Here is a 26,654-nt window from a genome sequence, read left to right on the forward strand (position 1 = left end):
TTGCAAATTCTGATTCATATAGCATTCTTCTAGAAGGAAGACCAGTATTACAGAGACTGTCCGATGAATTGCTACATACATTTATGCATTTGGATAAATTCCCTATAATTTTGATACGTCCCCAATCTTGAGACTTGCTCGTGGTTACGAACGATCAATGTAGCCAAATAAGCCACTGTGACGGAGATCCGTATATTATGATTTTGCTTGCAATACAGTGGATTGGCTTTTTTCTCTTTAAAAAAAATATAATAAGATAAAGGTAATATTGTTTTTAAAAAGGTAAAACACTGTTTGAGCAACATTGAGAGTCCTGTCAAAAATATGATTACTTAGACCAATGAAATCTGTCTTATTGTCGCTGGTAAATAATTACTATATTACTATGTCATTAGAAATTTAAAAAAAATATCGGTCATTGGAAGTAAATATTTAAAAATATTACAAAGATTCAAAGGATCTAACTGATTTATCGCGAAAATCATATGCACACCCACACATTGTATTGTCAAGTTTGATTGAATCGAAGTCGTGCATTGTTTAAAATTAATGCAGTAGTTTTAAAAAAATAATTTCAGTGCATTTTCTCTTAAGCAAAAGCGAACGAATTTACAAGAGACGAAAATGATATACAGTAATTAAACCTACAGGTCACCGTACGGCCTTTGACAATGACCATACCGCATATTTAGTAAAAAATAAATGTGATTGCTTTTGTTTGAAGAAAAGGAAATGCTTACAAGAATATATCAATATCATATTAAAAAAATATTAATTTTAAAGAGATCCATTATAGTTGTGACCGAATTGTTTAAAGTTAAGAAGACCAAGCAATAATATAAATTATATTCGCTAAAGTAACAAAGGCAGAAAATCCTGCACAAATCACAATTCTCCGAAATATCTTCATCGCGTATTAAAGTGAAAACAATTCAATATTCATACATTTACGATCAGCGGCTAATTGTTACAACTTGAGAAAAAAGATCGGATGAATTATCTTTCATTTGAATAGTATAGATTTGATCTTGAATGATGAGCACGCGGTAAATTACATTGCGTCAGATCAGTATTTGACAAGAACTTTATAGATGTGTCGTGTTTCAATATTTCGAAGTAATCTTATTGACACAGAATTCTCAACAGTATTGCTTGATATACCTGAAATTGACTTCATCATCGGTCAATGTAGTGTTACTTAATTACACTTCTCCTATATATACAGTGCTGTGCTTACCTGCAGTGCGTTTTTATTGGATTTGTTTCATCTCGGACATTAGTTCCATCAAAGAAACTAAATTTGTTACTGATTAATTTCCAATCAATTGTACTTCTCTCTAAAACATCGCGTGTGCACCTGTCGTCTGTATATCTAAATTATCCAATTGCTTTAGAATACCTGCACGCGCTGACTGTCACCTGCAGTACTGATTGATAGAGAAGCTTCAATTCCATTTTAAACGTGTCCTATTCTCGCAGGATTTCTCTTATCAAGCATCCAACCTATCGTGTGTCGCAGAATTCCAGAAGTTAATATAATAATAATGATTTTGTCCCAGGTAGAACACCAAGCGCGTGAAATATTAAACAGTACAAGCAGCCACGTGCTATATTTTTCAGGTTTACCAATATTGACGAACGACATGATGATCCAATATAACGATCGCATTAAAGTTTCTCCAAAATGCAAACATTGGATACATTATACAGTTCGCTTAGATCATCATATAGATTAAATAACATGAAATGCATTTGGAAAATTAAATGAAACCTAAGCACAAAACGTAACAATGGCACAAACACGCAATCACAGATTCCATATTTTGAACTGGGAATTTATTTTCGAAAGTAATCAACAGAAAATATTAATTAACCTGGTTATGAAAGCAAAAGAGCATCTTCGCTAGCCAATAGTTACAATCCGATCCCCGTTCCCGATTGTTCAAGCTGGGATACAATCCGTCCCCTCCTCTCAGCTAACTCACCGGGATAACGATCAAGTCCTTAATTCAGTGTTACGGTCCATCCCCTCTCTTCTACTAAGCACGAGTTACGATCTGGATCTATATAAACGAAGGGACCGAATTGTGACCCTTATGATAGCAAACAAGGCAAAAGAGATACTGATGAAAGCTCCGCCCGGTCTATTTTTTTAGTTCATTAAATGTACCCTGAAAATTTAGCAATGTTCTATATAGTGTAAAAGACCCCAAGGTATCAAACAAAGACACGCAGTCCATACATGATATTTAAGATTTTCCTTTTCGAAATATAATCTTTCAAAGAACTCTTAATTCGGGAATCAATGTTTATTTCAGAAGGATGAAACTAACTAAACAACGACAACGAAAGAAAAAAAAAACACGACCAATCAACACAGTCACCCTTCATTGTTATTGTAGTCGTAAACGAAGGCTACACTATTGTGTTTGCTTAGAAACAATTGATATATGTCGTCAGAGTATACTCTCTTTTCTCTCTCTCTGCAATTTTATATGTTCGGGTTTTGGGGCCGGTTTAGTATAAATAAAAAAAAAGAAACATAAGAAACAAATCTATATTGCTCAATTCGGATTATCAAAACACAATGAAAATACATTCTTAATGAGAATATGTAAGTTACGTTTGAATGGGAGTTTTTATCTATTGTATATAATGTTGATCATGTTAAAAACATTCTTTGTAGTCCAAGATACCGATTATTCTAAATAACTTTGCGTGTTTCTTGAACCCCATGTATCCCATGTATAATTCAACATATTACTAGAACTATATGAGTACTATGTGATGAATTATTTCAATAAATATTGTTTGAACTCATGAATACCAATGTCAACCTATTGACCTTTCCATTTCTTTGCTTTTATTTAAATTAGCCTAAGATATAAAACAAAAATTTTGATTTGTATTGTGCACTGGAAAACGTGTCGATTTGGATACCCAAAGAGGAGTGGGAATTGGTTTGAACTCAATTCCATTGATTACTAAGATCATAAAATATAATTGGCCATTAGCATGCATCTCCGATTTATAAACAAAAAACTAACGTCCCATGAGATATAATACCTATGAATGCATACGACGGATGTGGAGGAATTCGATTGGCTAATTTTTAAAACGTGTCGGCTGCTGGACGCAACATTAAAAGAACATATTAGGTTAAAATATTCGATTATGCTGTAAGCTGTTTGTTTCCACCCGTATGAATTATCGATTTGGCGGATATGGGACTTAACCTAAAGTATTTGAAAACAAAAGCTATTAACCATAACGACTGTTTATTTCCTTTCAAACATGAATGATAATGCTTCATCGATCTCTTCCAATAATCAGCAGGTATGCACAGAAAATGAAATAGGTGGATAGAGAATTATATTAATGTTTCATCAGCATGAACTTTTATTTAAAATTGATGTAGTTTTTCGAATGACACGTTTTGTAACAGTTATTTTCATAATTTAAACAGTTTCAACTCGGCTCTTGTAATTGAATTGCAATAATTAGATGTGGGGTACTGTCAAAATTAACACCAATATCTACCTTTAGGAATGCACTCACCCTTTTCTCCTCTTACAATTTAAAGTTTTTGGTCCATTTCAAAATACTGGACAAGAGGTAGCATCCATCAAGTTAAAAGATTATATTAAGGATTCTTATGTTTAATAAGAACAATGATTAAACATGATTGATTGGTTGTTGGTTGCTTTATGTCCAGTGGCAAATACTTCATGCATGTTCAGGACGACAATGATTAAATATAAATTCGTGATAGATACTAGTACGCCAAATACAGTTAAGGTAATGTATTGAAGCAAAAATATTAGGTTGAGTCCTCATATTCTGTCTAAAACTGAAAAACGTGGAAACAATATATCAGCGTTCTGTATTTTTTTATAAATACGTTCAAAGTACTCCAGGAAGAGCACGCTGAAATGAGGATACCCAGTAATTAAAAATTAGGTTAAAATTCTTAGACATGAATGCCTTACTTCAGCTTGTTAACAGGTCGATGATTAAAATGCTTCCAAGCACATCTTCAGGAGCCAACAACACATTTATGTAGGCGCATCAAAACAGACATAACCAACAAAACTTAGTGTGTCCCCAAAGAAAAACACAACACATGTTCAAACTGATCTAGATGTCTTAATGTACTGACTTCGAGCATTTTAAACTGGCCCAAAGTGATTGAGCATGTTTTGATAAAGTCTTTAAGCGAGTTTCACAAAACAACTTTGAATAGGAAAGTCACTGTATTTTTAGTCGTCTGTTCTGGTGCTAAATACTAGTATTTGAAACTACAGTGTTTTGATGTAAATGGTGCTATTGACTGACTGCTGAAGAGGGAATAGTATAGTTCAATGTCTTCAAGTTTGTGTGTAGTTTTGTACACCATTGTAATTCGGTTGATATCTTCTCTGAGTTATAATTAGTTCCCATTTAAGATGGTCAAGTATGGAAGTGATGCTGCTGGTGTTCTGTTATCTGTTGGTGATGTAGAATTATTCCTAAACAATGTCGATTTTGTGTTATGAGTGCTCGAGGACCAAACTTATGCTTTCCTCAAGATGGGTCATATCATTCTGTAAGATGACACAAGTTTTTGTTGTTGTATATATAACACATTAATCTGCAACTGAAAAAGTAAGGGACACATAACTGAACCTTTATGGAACTTGCTGACCAGACATAAGACTAAATACCTTCCCGCCAAGAACAATATGAAAATGACAGATGAATAAATTTGAGAATGTAAATGTGGATGGTGTCAAAGAGATAACAACCCGACCAAATGGACAAATATAAACAAACCCTGTCAACCAGACAGGTATCCCTTTCGACCAATCTCAATACTAAATATCAAAAATTTGAATATTACTTAGTATTATATATAGAACTGACAAAATCACAAAAACATAAAATGATCAATGAACCAAGAAAACAAAATCAAGGTCAGATTAACCCTGTCAGCAGACATTATGGCAGACAATATAACTTGCAACAACCAGTGGATTAAACAATACTCAGTATTGGCACATGCATGTAGAGAATGGGACGAAACACGTTTGTCAGCACTTATTTGTCACCCTACAGACCAGGGACAATAGTGAAACAACACAATACAAGAAGACATGCCATACGAGAACAAACTGTAAAACTCAGTTGAAAAGTTCTATTAATCAGATCAGTTACAAAAAAGAAAGAAAAAGAACCAAAGATACAGTTATCTAAGCGTATAATTACTGTGCAATTCCTAATTTCAACTAATCAATACACAATATTAACAGTTCAAAGCCACTTTCAACTAATAAATAAACCATGACATGTTTATAGGATCTGCAATTTCTTAGTTACATATGAACTTAGATGTACAACTAAACCTACATCATCGAGGATATAATCCCAAACACATGTAAATTTGAGTCACATAACTTTTGTATGCCCCACTTAGGTCTATCATGTTTTTTTCTGTCTGTGCAACCGTTGTTTGTCCTGCTTCAGGTTAAAGTTTTTGAATCAACTTGAAACCTAGGACACATGTTCCCTATGATATGATCTTTCTAATTCTAAAGCCAAATTAGAGGTTTGACACCGAGTTTACATTGAACATTGAACTTCTTCAGATATACCTACATTCAATATTTGACATATGGCTGATATGGGAGATGATGCAGAGGCAAATAGGCGCTAAAGGTTCTCAATATGATCATTTCACATTTGTTGAGGTTGACAATAAAATACTTATACTTCCATCTGTGGAGTAAAATATTCCTTTTATCAAGTGAGATGTAATTGCACTTAATATGTGTTAGCAAATTATTTATATATTTACTACATTTACCTCTGTTTAGAAATATATATTTGGAGTGACACACCTTGAATAGGGTGCATATACATGAAACATTTGCCACTGGACATTAAACAATCGACAATCAATCAGTCTAAGGGAACCTAGATTAAGCAGCATACAGAGGTGCATGGTTCCTATAGTGTATTTGATGCAGTATTTCATTAAACTAGGCTGTAAGAGTTTGGTCTTGACAAAAAGTCCCATTCATTTCTCACAAAAATAACTGAAGCTTGTCCTCCCTACATTGTATAGGTGTAGGGATCTGTGCACCATGGATCTATTCTGTTTTATTTTGGTTAGCTGGGAAATAATATAACTTTCGATTGATATAAATAAAAACAAGATAAGCTTTCAACTTGTATTTTTCATAATAAATATCCATCTAGTACATTTACATATATACACTATATATAAATATATTTATAATTTGCATAGTAATTTTTCTAATAATATTATAAATCACTAGAAATCATGCTTCAATGAAAAAGGGGTATGATAAGGACCATTGTTTGTAAGACATAATTCAAAAATGATAAATTATGATATTTAAGAGAATTATGCATTGGAAACATCTTGAAGATGATATTTGATGGATTTATAAATTTTTATTTTGAATTCAAGAAACCAAAAAAGTGGCCTTATCAAAGCTTCTCCAGTATAAAACTGTACATTATAAACATTAAAGTTACATAAGAATAAACATTACACTTTGGCACTAAGAAAATGAAGCACAGTATTGACAATTTAGGTGGATATATATCATGTCAGCTAATGTTCTGTTCTGTTAAGTCTTAACTTTGTATAAATAAAAAGGAATCCTTTATATGGATAACATATTTTAAAAATAAAAACATTTGTAAAAGTCCTAAATGCAAAAACAATGTTTTTACTTACAAATGGACAGATCTGAAAACCTTCTTCTCCCTACTTTCGTATGCAGGGCAAATTAAATTTACTTGTGAGAAGAAGATGGTTGTAGCTAATTTGAAACAAAACTGTCTGCCTAGCTACTCCCTATAACTATATCTTGACAATCATGAAAATCAAAAACTGCATTTTTGGCAGATTTATTGTCAATTATATCTTTAACAAACTTTTACTATTTCTTTTGACAAAAATACAGCCTTCATTTGCTATTACAATATTGACAGAGTTTTCCTACACCAGAGAAAGCTAGCTAGACTATCAATTGTAATTAAAGTAATCATAACTTACAGACAAATTGTGAAAATTATGCAATTATCGGTGAAAAAGCACAAAAAATAATCAACCCAGTTCACTTAATTATACAATAATTCAGTCTAACAGATTCATTGAACATGTCAGATATTACATCATCAACCATAAAAATCATAATTATAGAAATAAACAATTACAAATAAAACTGATGTCAGAAATTATAAAAAATATCATCTAAAATTAACAGGTACAAAATGAGGATTCATATTAACTGAATTTTTACAAATCAACAACAAAATGAATTAATTCGTATGGAAGGTTAAAAAATCTTGTGTTGTACATCAAAGCTTAATAAACAACCATGTTTAATCATATCACAGTTAAGAAATAAATGAGTGGAAATAAACAAACTACAACAACAACCTGAATCAACTTCCTGGACGGAATCAGCTTATATATTAAATCTCATTAATTACAATGAACTCTGTAACCTATTCATACTAGTTTTTTCAAAGACATCATTTTTCTAATTTCTTTTTAGATTCTTGATTAATATTGATTTTCAATTTTATTGTGTGTAGTACTAGTGAACGAACATTTCAGCAAGATTTTATGATGTTTAATGTGCTTAAAACTGTTGTAATGTTATACAATGCCAATGTTCTATAACTAATTGTTATTCCTTAACAGTTGGTAAGTAGCTAATAAAGATATATTCCCACCGCATTGTGCAGATATTTTTTCAAGAATGACAAAATACATCAAAACATATGAAAATGATTCTACATGTACATGTATACCTAATCCCTTGAATGAAATAATTAAGAGATGTTAAAATCTTATATATTTATCATACTACATTAAATGTTTTCTAAACAAAATAGCTAGAAGTACAAATGAGTCTTAGCCAAAAGATCAGAAAGGTGATCATCAAAAGACAACCATGCTTTATTTGTTCACCTGTTTTCCTTATGTTTTCTTTTACAATACAATAGTCAAGTTGTTGTTTATAAGAACCATATCAATTGGACACCAAATAGAAACTTTATTTATTAAACAAACTAGCATGACAGGAGTTGCGGGGAGATATAGGGCATTTCAAAATCCCACAATATGGCAATTTGTGGGCATTTGACTGAAAAATATCATCCTTAAAAGTGCTCTTAATTTGTGGTTTATATGAACCCCTAACCCTCCTGGCTATGACCAAAATATGGGTATGATGTTAGATGATTTCTCACTGATGACATACAGTGGCAAGTCCATGATTTAAAAAAAGGTGGGTGTGTGTAAATTTTTTTTGATACATGTACTAAAAACATATATTTTCTTTGATGTCTAATAATAAGAGATGAAATAGATTTCATTAAAATACATATACATGAAGTAAAAATAAATATACTAGCATTACTACATTTGATTTCAATAACCATTGTGTACCATATGAATAATTAGAACTATGAATGAAATCATTTATTTTTTTCTATATTTAAATGCCGTCATTAAATAACAAAAAAGAGCATAAAAATATAAAAACATGACATTAACAAATCCAACAGACATTTATCTGACAAATCATCAGAAATATAATTTCAATCAATTATTGATTCATTTTTCCATTTCAATTTATTACTCGACAGTAAACGAAATGTACAACAAACATCAGTGACAGGCGATATGCATTTGTTTATCCTATAAAGACCACTGAATAATTGATCATTTTAATTGTGAAAACCGATCTCCGTATCAAAATCGTCAATATTCAACAAAGGACATGGCTTTCAATAAGTCCTGTATGAAAAATGTTTCTGATGGATTTTAAACTGTATCAAATATCATTTTTACATAAAATAAAACCAGTTTTATAAATATTTTAAAACTTTGCAAAATATCATATTTTTAATCCTTTTCTTTGAAATTTGAAAAAAAAAAAATTAACCAAACTTAAATTCACAAGCAGAACTGAATCAGACAGAAGCACTAAAGTAGTTTCGACAAAAAAATAATTGCTTCTTTCAATAATGTTTAAATGTCAAATAAATAAATAAATAGAAAATATAATGAGATTCTACTGTATATAGTTTAAATTATAGTTCAATTGTAACTCATGTAAATGCATGCAACTACTACAACCAAAGATCAGTGTTCATGGATGGATAAACGGGAGAAATCTCCATAGAGACAAGTCAAGATACCTGATACCAGATCATAGAAATCAAGAATAGGATTAATCGTTTACCAATCCCTTTTTTAAAAGGTAAACACCATAACAAAATTAAGGTGGAGAATTTTGCATATTTTCAATAAAACAATTTCATTAAGATTGAAATAGTATTTGAAAAAGCAAATTATTCAAATTTCAAAATATATGAGATATCTAATATATGGAATATTTATAAATATAAATAGTTTTCTCCCTATGGAAAATGTTCAATAGTATATTTGAAATTAACTTATACTGTCTACAAAAATATAAAAAAATCCTGAAGATTTCTGTTTAATCTTGTATTTTCTGTCCACAATAGTATTACATTAATATTACTGGGACCCCTATCCATATAACATTAATTGCCTAATTGATGCCCTAATCATATCTAAAAAATAATTCCAACCTTTGTTTTTTTTTTGAAGTTTGTATAAAATACTAGCAAAAAATAAGACCTCATAATGCAATGGTTCCTTTATATGAAGTTGACATGATTCAAAATACTTAAAATATCTATCACAGTTATGCTTCAGTAAAGTCACAAAATTTTTGTCAATAATTCATCCTTCACGCATTTGATTCTCCAACAATTTTGCTATTTCGTTTCCCACTAGCACTATCAAGTGAGGCTGCTTCACTGTTCTCCAAGGAATCACGTTTCTTTTTCCTCCTACTGAAAAGATAATAAGAAATAATAGAAACCAATGAATAATTTAGGACCTTCAAAGTGTGAAATAATGACTTTCACACAAAATATGAAAGAATAAATAATTAATTGAAACCTATCAACATAGCTGAGTTAGCATGGTTAAATAAGCTGTAGAAGTTGTATTCCCATCTAACTAGTTTTTATACCTCCAGTAATAATAGCTTATCATTTATTTAGGGGTACACAGCAGTTTAGGACATACTTGGCAGAATAACATAAGCTTCAAGCTATCCTTTTCTCCAATATTTTAATCATGAAACTTCCATCATACATTTAAGGTTTAGTGTTTGACTGATATTTCCCTCAGACTTTGTTCATCCTGAGTAATGTCTGAGAAAAATGAATTAACCAGAAACAACATTTAATATTTTATAAAGTTATATAAATACAATTAGTCTTTCCTTTAAAAGTATACTTCTGCTCTATGTTCAGGTTGTTGTCTCTTTGACACATTCCCTATTTCCATTCTCAATTTTACAAATACAATGTAATGGTGAACTTTTGACAATGAAATGTGCAATAACTGATATTACTAGAATATCCTCTAGCCAAAATTCCTCGTAAATTGAACAAAAGCATGCTCTGTTTACCACTGGAAATCAATACAAAAAAGTATTCTAGAAAACAGACTTGATACTGGTTCTCCGTTAAAGCGCCCATTTTATAACGTTATTTTGTCCCACCGTAAGAAAGCAAAACTAACGACTTCCAGTTATATACCCGTAGCTTGTTATACTTATATCTGAGAGTTTTAAATTTCTTTATTATCTATATTTTTAATTTTTATAAAGGTTAGTACATATTGCACCACGATGGTGATCGTACCGGCCGTCCATAATATTTTCTTTGAAAAGCTGAAATTTCCGTTGATGGATAAAAGACCAACCAGGACAAAATATTTAGTACACTATAGAGTGTAATATGAGTTTAATTTGATCATAAGGTTACCATGAATAATTTTATTTATAACAATGGTCATTTATTGCAAGTTACATCAGTCTGAAAAACGAAGCAAAGTTGAAAATTGTAGAGATTTGTTAAGCGTGTAATCTCCGTGGAATAGCCAATTTCTTAAAAAACATCAATTTTGAAAATAAATTCCACATCCAACAGATCGATATCGGTGTCAACATTAATTTTTAGTACAACTTCAATCTTTAGATATACATATTATGGTTAATAAATGACGAAATCGTCGAAATGTAACCTCCGTGGAATGTAATCTCCGTTGACATTTTGGTAAAGAGTGCTTTCTATCACGTCCGCACTTTTATCGAGTATGGCATGCCAAATAAACATATTAGATAGTTATAATGGATGGCGAATAAATCACTTACAGATCAATAATATATTGTAATTCAGACGACATAAGACGACACCATGTAACAATTTTTATAAATCAATTGTTTGAGTGTCACAGACTTGCTTCTTTCTCAAATCTAGAAGAAGAAAAACAACCGAACCGGATGTTTTTATATCAATCGTAATGCATGTAAATAATTTAGACCTGTTTTCAATATTTAAGATATGAAGCTTTTATATGATTAATATAAATTTGATTCCGAATTCAATACGATTTAACAATTATGCAATTGCAAAAAGGTATAAAAATTGTTCTTTCTTTTTTTTTGTGTGTTGCACAAGGAGAGAAGCTTTTAATTTCTTTCATCGAAATTAGGACGTCGGTTGAAAAGGCATGATATATTGTCTGCTACATTTATTAACAACACCTTGTACAAAATTCTTTTCGAAATTAAAAGCAGTTAAATAGATTAAACAAAACTATCCGTCAAAATGCTATATATTACGGTCTGTATTAGAGGAGGAGATCTACATTTCTGTATTCTATAATTCTTTTAGCCATTTTTCTCTATTCAGTTAGAAATATATGCCCTTCTATGTAAATTCTTGGGTTCAGTTCCTGCATTTGAAAACTTCCGTATATAATATTTGACAATATATAGTGTCTTGACTGTATCAAAAATATACGTATAACGACACTACTCCGTATAGCCCCTCTTTTTTATTCTGTCACTGTACTGCATAAATGATACCATGTTTAAAATAAGTATAAAACTTGGAGAAAAAAAAGTATTTCAATTTGTTCGAAATCAGTTGGATATTTGGGATAATAAACAAAAGGAAAGATGATATGAGGTATACTTTATCATATTTTCCTTGTGATTCGGGGTACTAGTAATGAGGAGCTGAACGTTCAGTTTTATAACAGTGACAGTACCGGTAGCTAACCAACATTAAGAGAAATCTGAAATCGGATAAAATAAAAATTTGATCACCAAAAAGATTTTATCATTGATTACTCATCTGTCCAACAAAATATAGAAAGAGACATTGCTTATCAATCAACTGTTTTGGTGAATAGTGAAATATATTTAATATATGTTGGTACTAAAAAAATGTTATACCCAAAAGTCTGCCGTCCTCGAGCATCAGTATGAAAATTAAAACGTACGAATTATGACAATGTTTTGATTCTGCAAATCCTTACAATTCCAATCAATGGTCAATTTATATATTTTGGAATTATAAAGATACCTAAGGTTTTAAACTTCATCAATCAATGTTACATTCGACTGATTTGACTTTTTTGTGTGTCATTTTTGTCATATAGCTCATCAACTCTTTCTATTCTTTCATATCTTTTGATTTCAAATACTTGTCGCTGAGGCGTAAATGATGAAGATCAATCAAAGATAGTGCTCGCTTCAAACGCATGAAATTTATAACTTTTTTTTCGACCACTATTGCAGATCTTTTTGTTATCGGATTATCGTGGTCTGACATCTGTCACGAACTGTTTTTTTTAAGGTGAATAACATTAAATATTAAATACGAGAAGGATGTAAGGTTAAATTTGCCTACAATAGGAAACGAAATGACAAGTTAACTCATGCAAGATCGTGATTTTGGCGAAAAACACTGAACGGATGTTTATATGAATGTATAAAATTTGCATCGCTTATTTCATTTGACCAGTTGCGTTTACAACCAATTTGAAAGTTCAACGTTTCTTTCGAAATGATCTACTAGAATATTGTCAATAATGCATTTAATATGCAGAAAGCGGAAAGTTTCATTCATCTTTAAATCATTTATTTCTGTTATTTTTAATTCACCATATTCTTATTTTTCATAATTGTTTTTTAATCTATAAACCACCTCCTATATCTTGGATTAATTCAAATAACTTTATGATATTCAAGCGGAATACGATGCATAGTACTATTAGTATAAGAGTATCTACAAAAAAAAGCTGTTCAATTAGTCGTTACTGGTTGTCTAAAAATCGAAGTTGCGAGATTAATAGACTACAACTAACCAACAAAGAGGATGAATAAAATATCTATGAAAAATGATTTTATATTTATATTTTGCTGGATCATTTTTTGTCGTGTCTGTCTCATCATTGCTTTTTTTTATATATTTATATTGAACCTTTTTAAATTCTTTATCAACGGCAACGCATGTAACATCTGATTTATTTTTTGAATATTCTTCTCCCGCTCATAAATCTGCATGAAATATTTGCCACTGTACGTCCAGAAAACATCAATCACGAATAAATCATATCTCCTCTAAAGTTGTAGTAATATACTAACTGTAAACATTATCAAATAAGTGATTCTTTTAAATTCTAGTCAGATATTATCAGTTACACACTATGTTAGTGACCTAATACGATAAATTCGGGGTCAGTTAATTCCATAAGGGGTTTGAGCGAAAATAGAACCTCATATGGAATTTACTGACCCTGTATATCGTATCAGGTCACTAACACACTGTATAACGAATTTATCGTGCCGACTATCTTTATTAGTTGAATTTTGAATTTTAAACTCGAGTCTCATTTGCAATCATACCACATCTTCTTAATTGTTATATTAAAGTGTTCAAGTGTTCAGTTTTAAGAAACATACTCTCATTGGTCTGCTATATATATATAAAATACTAATATAAACTTCTCGTCTCTCTCCTAATTTTTTTCCCAAATTTTCGATACAATGAACAAAAAGGTATCAAAGGGAGTAACCCATCAAAGATACAAGATCATACAAGGGTTGCGCTTCGGCTTCGAAAGAATTTTTCAAAACAGTTCAAAGCAAGGAATTCATGCGTTATACGCCATACTTGTGCATTTTGAAATTAAAACAGTTGATTTATATATATGTTTTCGATATCAATATGACCACATCAATGATAATTCATTGTAACACAGATTGGTAAATAGGATGATGACGAAAAAGAGGAGAATTCAGTGGCGAATTATATGCATAGTTGGGTTGAAAGCATGTTAATACGATTTTGTTATTTATTCTGCTTTGTACAAGACTAAAATGTTGAGTCGATTGTTTATCGTACTTATTCATACAGAAACGGCCAAATTGAAGATTTATCACATTAATTTGTGTTAAAGAGATGACAAAATGATTTATATATATATATATATAACGTGACGGTACCCAAATTGCACCTATTTTGACAGTTTTTTCACCTACGTTTTTTTATGATCAAGAAAAAAATGTCCATACTGTGTTTATTTTGTAGCCCTGTCCTTCTTTATTGTATAGGTACACCAATTTAATTTTGAATCCATATTGAGTCATAAAAAAAATGGGTTTGAATCAACCTCCAAACTATCCATGATTCTGTAATGAGGAGTACCCAAATTGCATCCATGCTTTAATTCACATCGTCAAAAGTCTAATAACCGAGCTTTTGTTTAATTTCTTCATATATTTTGAACAATTGGATATAAGTCCATGCTTACTCTTCATATTTTACGAAATGGATACTTATAATATATTGTATTTGCTAATTTTAAAAAGATGACGTTTTGATGACGTCGCATGGTGAAGTTTTCGTACATTTTGCTTTTTCAGTAAACAGTCCATCTGTTGATAAATACTGTGAACGTTTTGTATATATATCTAAATATGTTTACCTATGTTGAAAGACGTACATAGTATCAAATCATAAAAATACAAATTGTTTAGTCTCTAGGAAATCTTTGAATCCTAGAGATTGCTATTTTTTCTAAATAGGTGCAATTTGGGTACTCGGTGCAATTTGGGTACCCTTACGTTATATATATATAATAATAATGCAGACATGACAGAATATCTTAAATTTCAACTAACAAGAAAAAGAAAAAAAAGTTTACGTGAATCAATAAAAAAAGTTTTTAGCATTTTGGCATTGAAAATCACGACGTCAAAGGAAATAAAATGACGTTAATTTTTTTTTTTTTATTGTTTTATTATCTAAACTGTCTCGATCATTACAAATTTACGGTAGCACATTACATGCTGAAATTTATAGGGTGGATAGAATACACTATGAAGATGTTCTATGTTCTTTATAAACAAGTTTCGCTGTAATTTATATTTTATCATTTTTTACTCTGACGTTGGGCGCTTTAACGGAGAACTAGTGTCGAATGTGATCATAACAATAAAACTGTGACAACCCATAAATCTTGGCTGGTGATTCTTGTTGACAAGTCAACACAGAATGGCTTAAAAGCCACAAAATAAAACACAGAGCTGTTTTTTAATCTTAGTATGAAGATCCTACAGCTTTTATGTGTTTTCCTTATAGCCATGGTCTCCAAAGCACATTTCTGTTAGTTGATACATCAACACAAACTTTCAATATATTACATGGGCTTTTCCTACATTTAAGAACTCAAGAAAGGGTTTAACAATTACTGTAAAATATTATAAAAATGTCATTAGAGCATCTTTCATAAAAGAATAACTGTGTTAGTTCAATAAATGAACCTCCCTTTTCCCATAAAAATTGACTTATTTCCTCCATTGTTATAGCTTATTTTGAATTTATACCAATAATTTCTCATAGATTTATAATTTGTAGGGTAGAATACAATAATTTTAATTTCTGCATGGATTCATCTGATGCTTCAGGAAATTGTAACACCCCATTTTCACTGTCAATATAAAATCGTTTTATTTCTTTTCTCTTTCAAAATGTGGGAAAACTCTACAAATATTTACCTTTCGGTTAAATCAACAAAAACTTGTGCATAGCCACAAGAGCAAAAATCATTGACAAATAAAATAGCGTTTGTTCATTTTACTCTGGCATAAAAGTACAAATAAAAATAAAAAGTTTGCTACACAATTACAACCTATAGATTTCTGATGTTTATCATGGTAGATGCTGGTTTACAAGGAAATTGCCGTTAATTACCTTGCAAACAAAATCAATTTTTTAAATCCTTTTTTTTCTTAAAGAATTTTATGTTTTTGTTGTTGCTAAATTGTCCGTAATATTTGTCATCAAATGAAAATAAATCAGTAACATATTTCACAGTTATGTCAAATGAATGAAATGGTTAAGGAATTAACTGGTATCCAAAAAAATTCTGTGCTTCATATAAAATGTAATTCGGTCATGCATTTGTTTACATACAATGACATACAAATACAAATATTTTATTGGCACTAACACAATTACAATAATTGGCAAAGGCCCATATTTCAGTGCATTACAACAATGAATACAGTATACTAGTAGTTAAATATGTTATAACTAAGAAGCTAAAATCTCGTTTCTATACACCAGACATTTATATATATAAGAACTAGTCACTTTCAGGACTTTTAAAGAATTACTATTAATGCAACTATTAATATTTAGCTGATTTTCACTACAACATGTAGGAAGTATATCTAATATAATATTTTTAAGTTAATTCTGTAGTTGGAAAAAATTTCACATTTCAGTAAAAAGTGATTTTCATCTTCTACCTCACCTGATTTACATACATTACAAACTCGTTCATCGGTGGGTTAACCTAAATATCGCCCTTTTTCAATAGTAAGATTGTGTGCACTCAATCTTATTTTACACATAGCTAGAACATCCCAAATAAAATTACAAAAAGAAGCATTCAATTCTTCATTGAAGTTTAGTACATTTGTTATCCCCTAAAGGACTGGGGTTTTCATGTGTCTTTAAAACAGTTAAAAGAGGGGGGATAGAGGGGTCCTGATCCCAAAACCCCGGGCTTAAAAACATGAAATCAGAGGTTCCGAATTGGAAGAAATTTAAATCCTGACCTCCCAAAATTCGAAAAAATGATTCCAAGATCCCTAGAGGATCAATCCCAAAATACTGAGTTTAAAAACACCCAATATCAAGTCATTCAGTGCCCCAATGAAGGTCTGACCCCCCTTAAAACACTGTAGATGGTTAATTATTTGAGTTCATTAGTTGGAAGAAAAGAAAAACTGCACATTTTCTTCAAACCATAATAATCAGACATATATGATATGGACCTCGCCTTATATTGCTCAGACCAATGACAAGGTCAAACTTAACACTTTTAAGTTAATTATTGCTGTGTAATGGCTAAACATGAGGTAAAAGTAAAATCTGGTTGGCTCAGAGTCAGTTTAATGTTACCCAGTGAAGCAATATGCCTACATGCAGACTGCTACCTTAAAACTGTGAACTTGAATTGAGATAATGGCTCATTCATTTCCTCTATCTATTGATCTTTTTAGAATTTATTAAGGTAATTTCTAGAATTAACTTCCTTATACTTAATATGATGCATTTTATTTCAATTCTGATTAAAAATTAAAATTCATTAAAAATAACATCTTTTCTATTCACTATTAACAGAATACATCATATTCATTACATACATATACATGTGCTTTTTTCAGTGTTCTACATATGTTATTGTGTTGCAGTTTTAATGCCATTAACCTAACATCTCCTTTTCTGCATACTTCAGAAAAATTACATACAAAATACTTGATCAAACTGTTTTTATGCAAATATAACTGCAAAGCTGTGTAATTTCAAAAAATAAATATCCCACATCTATATACCTTTCATCTACTAGGAAATTAAAAGTCATCTTTTTTTCTTTTCACAGAGAGATTTTCTTTAAGTTTCCACAGGTTTATAAATGAAACATCAATAAAGCTGATCAAACCATCAAGTTTTCAATCTAACATAGAAAGTCTTGTTATATTATGGAAATATACTATTGTTCTCAGCAATATGAATGTCACCTGAATAGCCGACCATTTCTATAAGAACTTGGCAGCCTATAATCCCTCACAACAATATCTCTAATCACAAAAGACTGCAGCTTTAACATTAAGATTATTTAAATGCTACTACTTTCAATTTATTCAATAGAATTTTTCTGTTTTACTGCAAGCATCCTGTGTTAGAGGAATAGAACAAAGATAAGCAAGAAGTAGAAAAAGCCTAGTAGGAAATATTGTAGAGTAAATAATTCAATTTCAGTTTGTTTTTGTGATGGGTTAAACTTTGACATATAGCAACAAACAATATATATCATGTAGGTAAGATGATTGCCAAGAACTAGCACTCAACTCAAAAGAAATTCCAATAGGTTTATTTTACCAACAACTTGACCTATTAATTCCTGTCTATATAAATAAACAAATAAGAATGTGTTCACAGGACACAGATGCCCTATCCACACTATCATTTTCTATGTTCAATGGACCGTGAAAATGGGGGAAAATCTCTTATTTGGCATTTAAATTAGAAAGATCATATAATAAGGAACATGTGTACTAAGTTTCAAGTTGATTGGATTTCAACTTTATCAAAATCTACTTCGACCAAAACTTTAACCTGAAGGGGGACATACAGACGAACAAACGAACTGACGCACAGACCTGAAAACATAATGCCCATAATTTGCCATAAATGGGGCATAAAAAGAGCGATACTAAGTCTATCCTATGCTGTATGATTAGAAGCCATATTCATCTGAATACAAAAACAAAATGACAATGAACAAAACAAAGCTAAATTCTCAGGCACAAAAATACTAAATAAGACAGTTAAAATGTTTATTAGATATCCAAGCTGCTTAGCATGATGAAGTGAAACCAATATAACATGAACACTTGAAACCAGTCAAACCTATTTTTGGATGAAATTGTCAACTTCAGAGAGAATTTGTCAAATTTGTAGCTCAAAGGTAATTTTAGGATACTGTTTGAAAGAATGAGAGAATAATTATTGAAATTTAGAAATGCTTCATACAAATCAAGCTATTAAAATTTAGATTGCATGATCTCATTTACCCTATTGCAATTATCGCAATGATTAAAAACTTCACTAAATTTTTAGAATTTACAGTATATTAGATATGTAGGAACCCCCGTTTAACCATGAAATAAATTTCACTTGTTTTATACCATAGTCTTCTTTTAAATCAATAGTAACATTGAAACAAAATAAATATAAAATACAACTTTTCATTTAAAACTTGAATCTAACCTGAATTATTGCAAATTTAAAAATCAATAGAAAAGAGATGACATGGAATTAACAATAGATAATTCCATGTGATCAGAGTTGATAGAGAAATTCTTCACTAGCAATTAATGATAACTAGGATGTTGACCCATGCATATATTATACAAAATTCATTACCAGATACTGTGATAGTTTTAAAATCAACTAACGACTCTTTGATCTTTCAGAACTGTTTTGAATAAGACATCAATATTTCAAAGCTTTTTCTGCTTCAGAGCCAAAACATTTCCAAACACTAGTCAAACATTTAATAATTCTTTAAAACATTTTCTGGAGTAATGAAAAGTTCTAATTAACAAGTGGGGACATTACGTAGAATTTCATGCAATTACATGTTTACGTTTATCCATTTATCATGTCAATTTCCTAAGGGATCATGTATCACTTGTAAATTGTTGGTCATTTCGCTGAAGGAACTTGTCATGAATTATATATACCTCCAATAATCAGTTAAATGATTATTGTTATATTTTGTGACATTTGAGAAAAGTCAGCGTTCCAGATTTATGAATAATACAGTATGTTAGAAGTTTCATTGTAAAATTATCTGATTCTTACTTTTGCTGACATTTTCATAAATAAAGGCTTTAAATGTATTACTAAGCATAGAACCTGCACTGAAACATTTACATAACATATATATTTTTAAAAACCTCTTTAGAAATATGTTAATAAAAAAATAATTTGAAACTGTATTTAAATATATTTATTTCTACAAAATGTAGGCTCGACAAACATTTAGAAAATACAAGCAGTCAAATTTATACTGAGGTATTTCTGAGGGATATCACAGCATGTAAGGATACTCCTTGATATTTACTTTGCTTTAATTTTAAATAGAATTTAAACATATTCTGCAAAGTTTTTACATTTTAGAGTGGAGGTACAGAAGCAAATATTTGATACTGATGTGAAAACAAAGCAATACAAGTGACAACCATCAGATATTCTAAATATTGGAGTAAACGGATAAATTTTTACACTAGACATTGATCGATAATATCATATTTCAATTAACTTTAAAATGGGTGGATTGTAACCCTTTACTGTGCAGGTTCCCTAATATTACAGCCTCTACCCAATGTACTATTTTTTTTGCTCCAATGGCTTTCTTGAGGCAAAAGTTTAAAAGCCAATAAACCATAATGAGTGTACAGAGCCATATCATCTCTATGGAAATGAGACTTCTAAATGCTTACACAACTACAAATCAAACATCATTAACTTAACATTAGTGGTTCATCTTGGAACAGATCTAATCACAACCTTGCATATGTACACTATGCAAAATATTCAAAGTTAAAAGGACATGACTGAGGGGGCAGAGCCAAATATTCTCCATGGAAATAAATGTACCAATGCTAATACATTTGCATACCAATTATCATTGACATACCACAAGTGGTTTCCCATTAACTGACCTAATCACAAACTAATACATGTAAACTATGCAAAAGTTTTAGTCAATAGAATATGACTATGGGGGCAGAGGCCAATCTCCAAGGAAATGAGCCTATGCTTATGCAACTGTGTACCAAGTTATTACCAACTATGATTACACTGTAGTACAACTAGTGGTTCCCCATATACTGACCTAATCACAGACTTTGCTGAGACAAAAAAAAAATCTACAAATCAAATGCTGAAATCAAAAATCCTTTGCCAAACCACAACAAAAAGTTTGAATCATCAGACTGCAAAATAGTGGATATGGGAACAATAATCAAAGCCTTAAAGGCTGTAAAAGCAATTGCTGCCATGTTAATGTTTGGGGACTTTTATTTTTCATCCACATATATACAAGAATTAAACCTGACATGAGTGTTGTCTAGTTAAAAGTAAGAAGGTTTTAACTTTATATAAATAAAAGACTTTAGCAGAAAGTCATTTTTAATATGTTTTATATTTCACAAGGAGACAACACGTTTACCAGGCTAAAGTTGGGGTCAAATATACATGTGCTGAAACATATAACTCAAAAAGAAATCATCATGGATTATCCCCTGGTAGTGTTTGTAACTTCCTTGGCAATAATTTCCTTTATTGATTTAATTTTAATAAAACTAAGTTCCAAACATTATTGCTCAGTTGATATGTGTCCTTCTGATGCGGTACGAGCACAGGCACTTGTTTCTATCCATAGGAAGCTTAAGGTCGATTATCCATATAAATAGTTTTATATGGATAGTCGACCTTCCTATGGATATAAACAAGTGCATGTGGGTACGAGATAACTACAATTCTCATGCAATCCCGAAAAGGGGGGTCATCACAGACAAACATGACATTAAATCGTTATCACTGAACTAGTATATATATTGTATAGGGGCCAGCTGAAGGACGCCTCCGGGTGCGGGAATTTTTCGCTGCATTGAAGACCTGTTGGTGACCTTAATTCTGCTGTTGTATGTTTTTCTATGTTCGGGTTGTTGTCTCTTTGACAAATTCCCCATTTCCATTCTCAATTTTATTATACGAACAAGAACAAACAGCTCTACGTTGCTTTGATATTTATCAATTTTCAGGAAACATTGCGAAAAATGATCTTCAATATTTCGAAAACATGTGAAATAAAATTGCTAACACGGTGGACCGTCGAGTGTCAACAAACGTAGTAGACTTGTTCACTGAAAAGACGAGGATAATGGTTTCATCTGACATTTGTTATGCAAACCCAGTTTTGATCATGATATTTAAAAAGACGTACTTTTTTTCAATCTATGTATTAATAAACTAGAAAATTCCAAATTGTAAATATCTCTTCATCTGGACCGACTTGGCATCTGCTACGTTTGGACGGGTCCATTTCATTAGTAAGGTGATCGATAAATATTACGGAGTTTTGACAGAAAAGGAAAACGAACTTATTGTTATGTGTTTTCAACAAGGGTTTCGTTCCGCTAAATTATTTGCGCAAATAAAGTTTGTCTATTTTTAGATTACAGGTAATAATTTGACACTACGCATTAATCTGTGTAGTGATTTTGATTTTACGATAAATGTATGAATGAACGATAATTTTATGAATGAACAAGAGCACCTGACCTCTTAAAGAAACACAAATTAAACATAAAAAAACGTATTTATTAGGAGATAATTCAGTTAAATTTTCAATACTAAATCAACAACTGAAATGAATCCATATTTTGTTGAAACATCGTACGAACGGCGGAAAACGGAATCGCATTTATAAAAATGTACTTTTTTTCACTCGGACTTCTATGTTATTTGATAGTCAAACGGTTGACCCTTTAAATACAAAAATACATCTACAAGAACATATTCTGAAACTTCTTAAATCCACTAACTTTTTTTTAAAGTTTCAAGCTATGTATTGCATTAGAAAACATACATAGGTGTTAAAGAATGACTGACCAGGAGCCTGTTTAACAAAATACTATGGCTTGATCTGGGCGGAGTCTCTGATCTTGGTCACAAAGATGGCCATACGCGACGGCATAAAAGCAATTGCTTTAAAAAAAACTTGTACATTAATCACTGATCCATTCTGGTCAATATGACTGACAGACATTTATGATCTGGGACAAAACTTTAAACTTCGCTACTTCATAGCGTTAGGAATAATGATCAACATCATATAAAAGATAGAAATCTTGTTTAATATGACAGTATTAATCAAAGTGTGATTCTCCATTTACCTCAGTGAAAACAATACAAATACTTATAGCACACAGCTGCAAAACACAGTGTAATTTAACTCCCTTTTCATTGTGCCATTGCTGATTCCCTTTTCATTGCCATTTTGCTGAATGATATTTTTACTATACTTACTGTCTCCTTATAATACTGGTACTAAGATTAAAAAATAATAACTTGACACTGAATACACAAATAACAGGAAACAAAATGTCTGTTATCTAACAACATTGTGCATTTCATAGTGTCAAAATTTTATAAAACAGGTTGTTAAAAATTCTATGCAGTAAAAACAGTTTTGATAAAGTAAATGCAATTTGGTCAGAACTGTAAAATAATGAACTGCAATAGTTAAAGGGTTACACCTACAATCAGGTCACAGAAAGAGCGAAAAACATGAAATCCTTGATGTAAAAGACATTACTTTTATATACTGTAGACTAATTATCATTTGTGACACATATTTTTGATAGATTTCTTGGTTATATGTGAACTATGACTTTACATGTTTAAATGTGCAAATGTTTGCACCTGTCCTAAGTCAGGCATCTGATGTACAGTAGTTGTCGTTTGTTTATGTAATTTATGCGTGTTTCTTGTTTCTCGTTTTTTATATAGATTAGACAGTTGGTTTTCCCGTTTGAATGGTTTTACACTAGTAATTTTGGGGCCCTTTATAGCTTGTTGTTCGGTGTGAGCCAAGGCTCTGTGTTGAAGGCCGTACATTGACCTATAATGGTTTACTTTTATAAATTGTTATTTGGATGGAGAGTTGTCTCATTGGCACTCACACCACATCTTCCTATATCTATCAATAAAGTTTAACTTCTATATAGGCTTGCATGCAGACTTTGCCAAAACCATAAAAAACTCAATTATTCCTCAACGTATGAAAATTGGTAATCATGAAAAAAAATAAAACAACAGTACATGTGACAACATTTCCACAGCTAGAATTTTTTCGTCTTGAATTTTCTTATAAACCTTTAAAGCAGTGTACATATAAAAGTAATCAAAACCTTGCATAATAAAAGGACAGAGTTCCAATGTCCCCCACTTTGCACATATTTTATATTTCCATAACTCTTTTAAAAAGAGTGTATCGTCCACCATTATAAAAGTTGTCCAAGATATTGCTGATATTAGCCTATAGTTTAAGTTTTATAAAATTCTGGCAAGAACTGTACCTGTGAGAGTGCTAACAAGGCCATTTTCCATAAATATAATATTTCCAAGGGGCATAACTCTTTTAAATAAAGTCAAATGAAACCATTTTATAAACAAGTTCGAGATATTGCTGAAATTAATCTATAGTATAAGTTTTATAAAAATCTGGCAAAAATTGTACCTATGAGAGCGCTAATAAGACTGGAAGGACAGAAACATGGATGGACACCAGGTATTTCCTGTCCCCCGCAACGTGTTACGCGGGGTAAAAAAAAATAGCTTAAGCATGTATAAATTGTTTCTCTACTGATTATTTCAGAATAATTGTTATCAACAGCTTTTTATATAAACCACCTTCATTTTCTTACAGAATATATCATGATTTTGCATTTTTTCTAACCTACCTTTTTCTTGAACTCAGAAGCTCATCTTCAGTATCTTCTGTGGCAGAAATAAACTTCAACTCTCCAGTCTTTGTTCTGACTGCAGTCACCTTAATTAAAGAATTGCAAAAAAATGTCAAACATACAACCAATGACAAAAAAGATTTTTGAATTGAATGGACAGTGACACAGATTACAGTGTTGAAAAATTTATTTTACAACTTCCTTTCTTTTGACTAAGATAATCATACTTGAAAGTTTTATGAACACAAGGCCAGGGCTATCTCTAATAAAAATTTACTCAGTACTTGGAGTACAAAATGTGTGCGAGAAAAGTCAAATGCAATAATTTGATTGGTTGATTTTTTGAGTCTAAGTATGATAATCATGATCCATTTTTTTGTGACCGCTAGGTCAGAAATGCAATGCTGCAAAACACAACAAGAATGTGTCCACAGTACACGGATGCCACATGCGCACTATCTTTTTTATGTTCAGTGGACTGTGAAAATGGGGGAAAATCTCTAATTTGGCATTAAATTAGAAAGATCATATCATAGGGAACATGTGTACTAAGTTTCAAGTTGATTTGACTTCAACTTCATCAAATACCTCGCCCAAAAACTTTAACCTGAACGAGGACTGACTGACGGCGCACAGACCAGAAAACAAAATGCCCATAAATGGGGCTTAAAAAATAAATATAAGCTGTTGAAAGATAATCATACTAGGGGATGAGAATCAATCAACACTTTAAAAGTTGTGGCCGTACAGCCAAATACCTTGTATATGGAAAACAAACATTTGTTTTTTCAGTGTTTTTGGTTCAACTAAACTTGTCTTTTCATATTTACTTTTATATTATTCACATTAACTTCATAAAGAATACCATTTCTAAAAAAAAAACACCTACCTTTTTATCATCATCTTCGTCACTTTCACTATCTTGTACCAGACCCATTTTAGCATCAATATCAGCACCTGTATAATACAATTAACCACTTAATCATACTTTTCATAGTAATTTGACTCCAAACTCTATACCTGTAACTAAGATACCTGTAAGATCGTTGTGGGGCTCATATGGAAGGATCCAATCCATTTTAACCCACCATATTTTGGTACACTTTCAAAACTGATGCCACTCAAAAAAATTATTCAATACATTTACTGGTACAGACAGGAAGTTTTATGACACATTCTTTATCTTATATTTCATTCTTTCTTGTGGTCTGATGACTTCCTACAATTTTTTTACATAAAATGTCAGTCAATAAAACTTCTTTTCCTTTATTTACATAGAAATTCCCATATTTTTCATGTCTTATAGCACAGTATTATGTAATATAAACCATGTGTTATTATTTTGAAAATTCAAGAAGCTGAGTTATCTTTCAGCATTTGTAGTAAAAGAAACAATAGGTATGATGACCATGACTTTTTACGTAATGCCCTAAAATATCTACAGCTAACTTGTTCATTCAATGGGCCTTTGATGTGGACAAATCGTTCAAAAGATATAACATTTTGACCCATTTTAGTCAATCAATTACTGCTGTGACTCTAATGACCTAAACTCAATAGGGTTCTACTTCATCTCATAGGGCATTATTACACCAAGATTGGTCTAACAGTTGGACATAATTAAGTTCAAAATATTTTGTCTTAAAACCCAAATTTTGATTCAGTCTATAAATAGCTGCTGTGATGTTGACCATAAAACCCACAATCTAGAGTTCATCTTTCCCAATGAAGCATTATCAAGCCAAGTTTGCTAAATACAGTGTTTATGGCTCAAAAGATTTTGGTTGGGAAACATAACAATTAACGCCAAGACCCCTGGTCTGGTTGCCATTACATCCGGACAGCATTCATCATCTTCTAAGCAGACTTCTGAGAAGATACTGTTTTTTTAAGTCAATTATGCAGGCAAAGCATGAACATTCAAATACCTTGTTCATTTAAACCAAATTGCAGAACTCAATGTATTGTAGTTCCTGAGAAAAATGTAACAAACATTTTCAACTTGGCTATCATGTGTTCCATAAACAGGAAGTTGTTGAGTGATGAATCTGAAAACACATCACATGGTATAACTGACTTATATAAACCCTAAAACCAATTTTTAGAAATCCTTGTAAT

At 31.1% G+C, this 26,654-nt stretch overlaps 1 protein-coding gene across 8 annotated transcripts in view; it reads right to left on the reverse strand.

Moving 5' to 3' along the window:
* Positions 1 to 6,195: 6,195 nt before the first annotated feature.
* The window catches only part of LOC139527229 (jouberin-like), a 69,052-nt gene continuing 48,593 nt past the window's right edge, over positions 6,196 to 26,654 (reverse strand). For 4 of the 8 annotated variants that reach the window (XM_071322597.1, XM_071322565.1, XM_071322582.1 and 1 more), the window contains 4 exons: positions 25,426 to 25,493; positions 24,534 to 24,622; positions 23,098 to 23,118; positions 6,196 to 9,909 (listed from right to left, as the gene is read on the reverse strand). In XM_071322597.1, the coding sequence (XP_071178698.1) occupies positions 9,804 to 9,909; positions 23,098 to 23,118; positions 24,534 to 24,622; positions 25,426 to 25,493 (284 nt within the window). In that variant the 3' untranslated portion in view covers positions 6,196 to 9,803. The remainder of the gene's footprint in view (positions 9,910 to 23,097; positions 23,119 to 24,533; positions 24,623 to 25,425; positions 25,494 to 26,654) is intronic. The other 4 variants (XM_071322614.1, XM_071322589.1, XM_071322606.1 and 1 more) reach the window with 2 other exon arrangements.

The sequence above is a fragment of the Mytilus edulis genome, chromosome 1 (genome assembly GCF_963676685.1).
Source record: "Mytilus edulis chromosome 1, xbMytEdul2.2, whole genome shotgun sequence".
Lineage (NCBI taxonomy): Eukaryota > Metazoa > Mollusca > Bivalvia > Mytilida > Mytilidae > Mytilus > Mytilus edulis.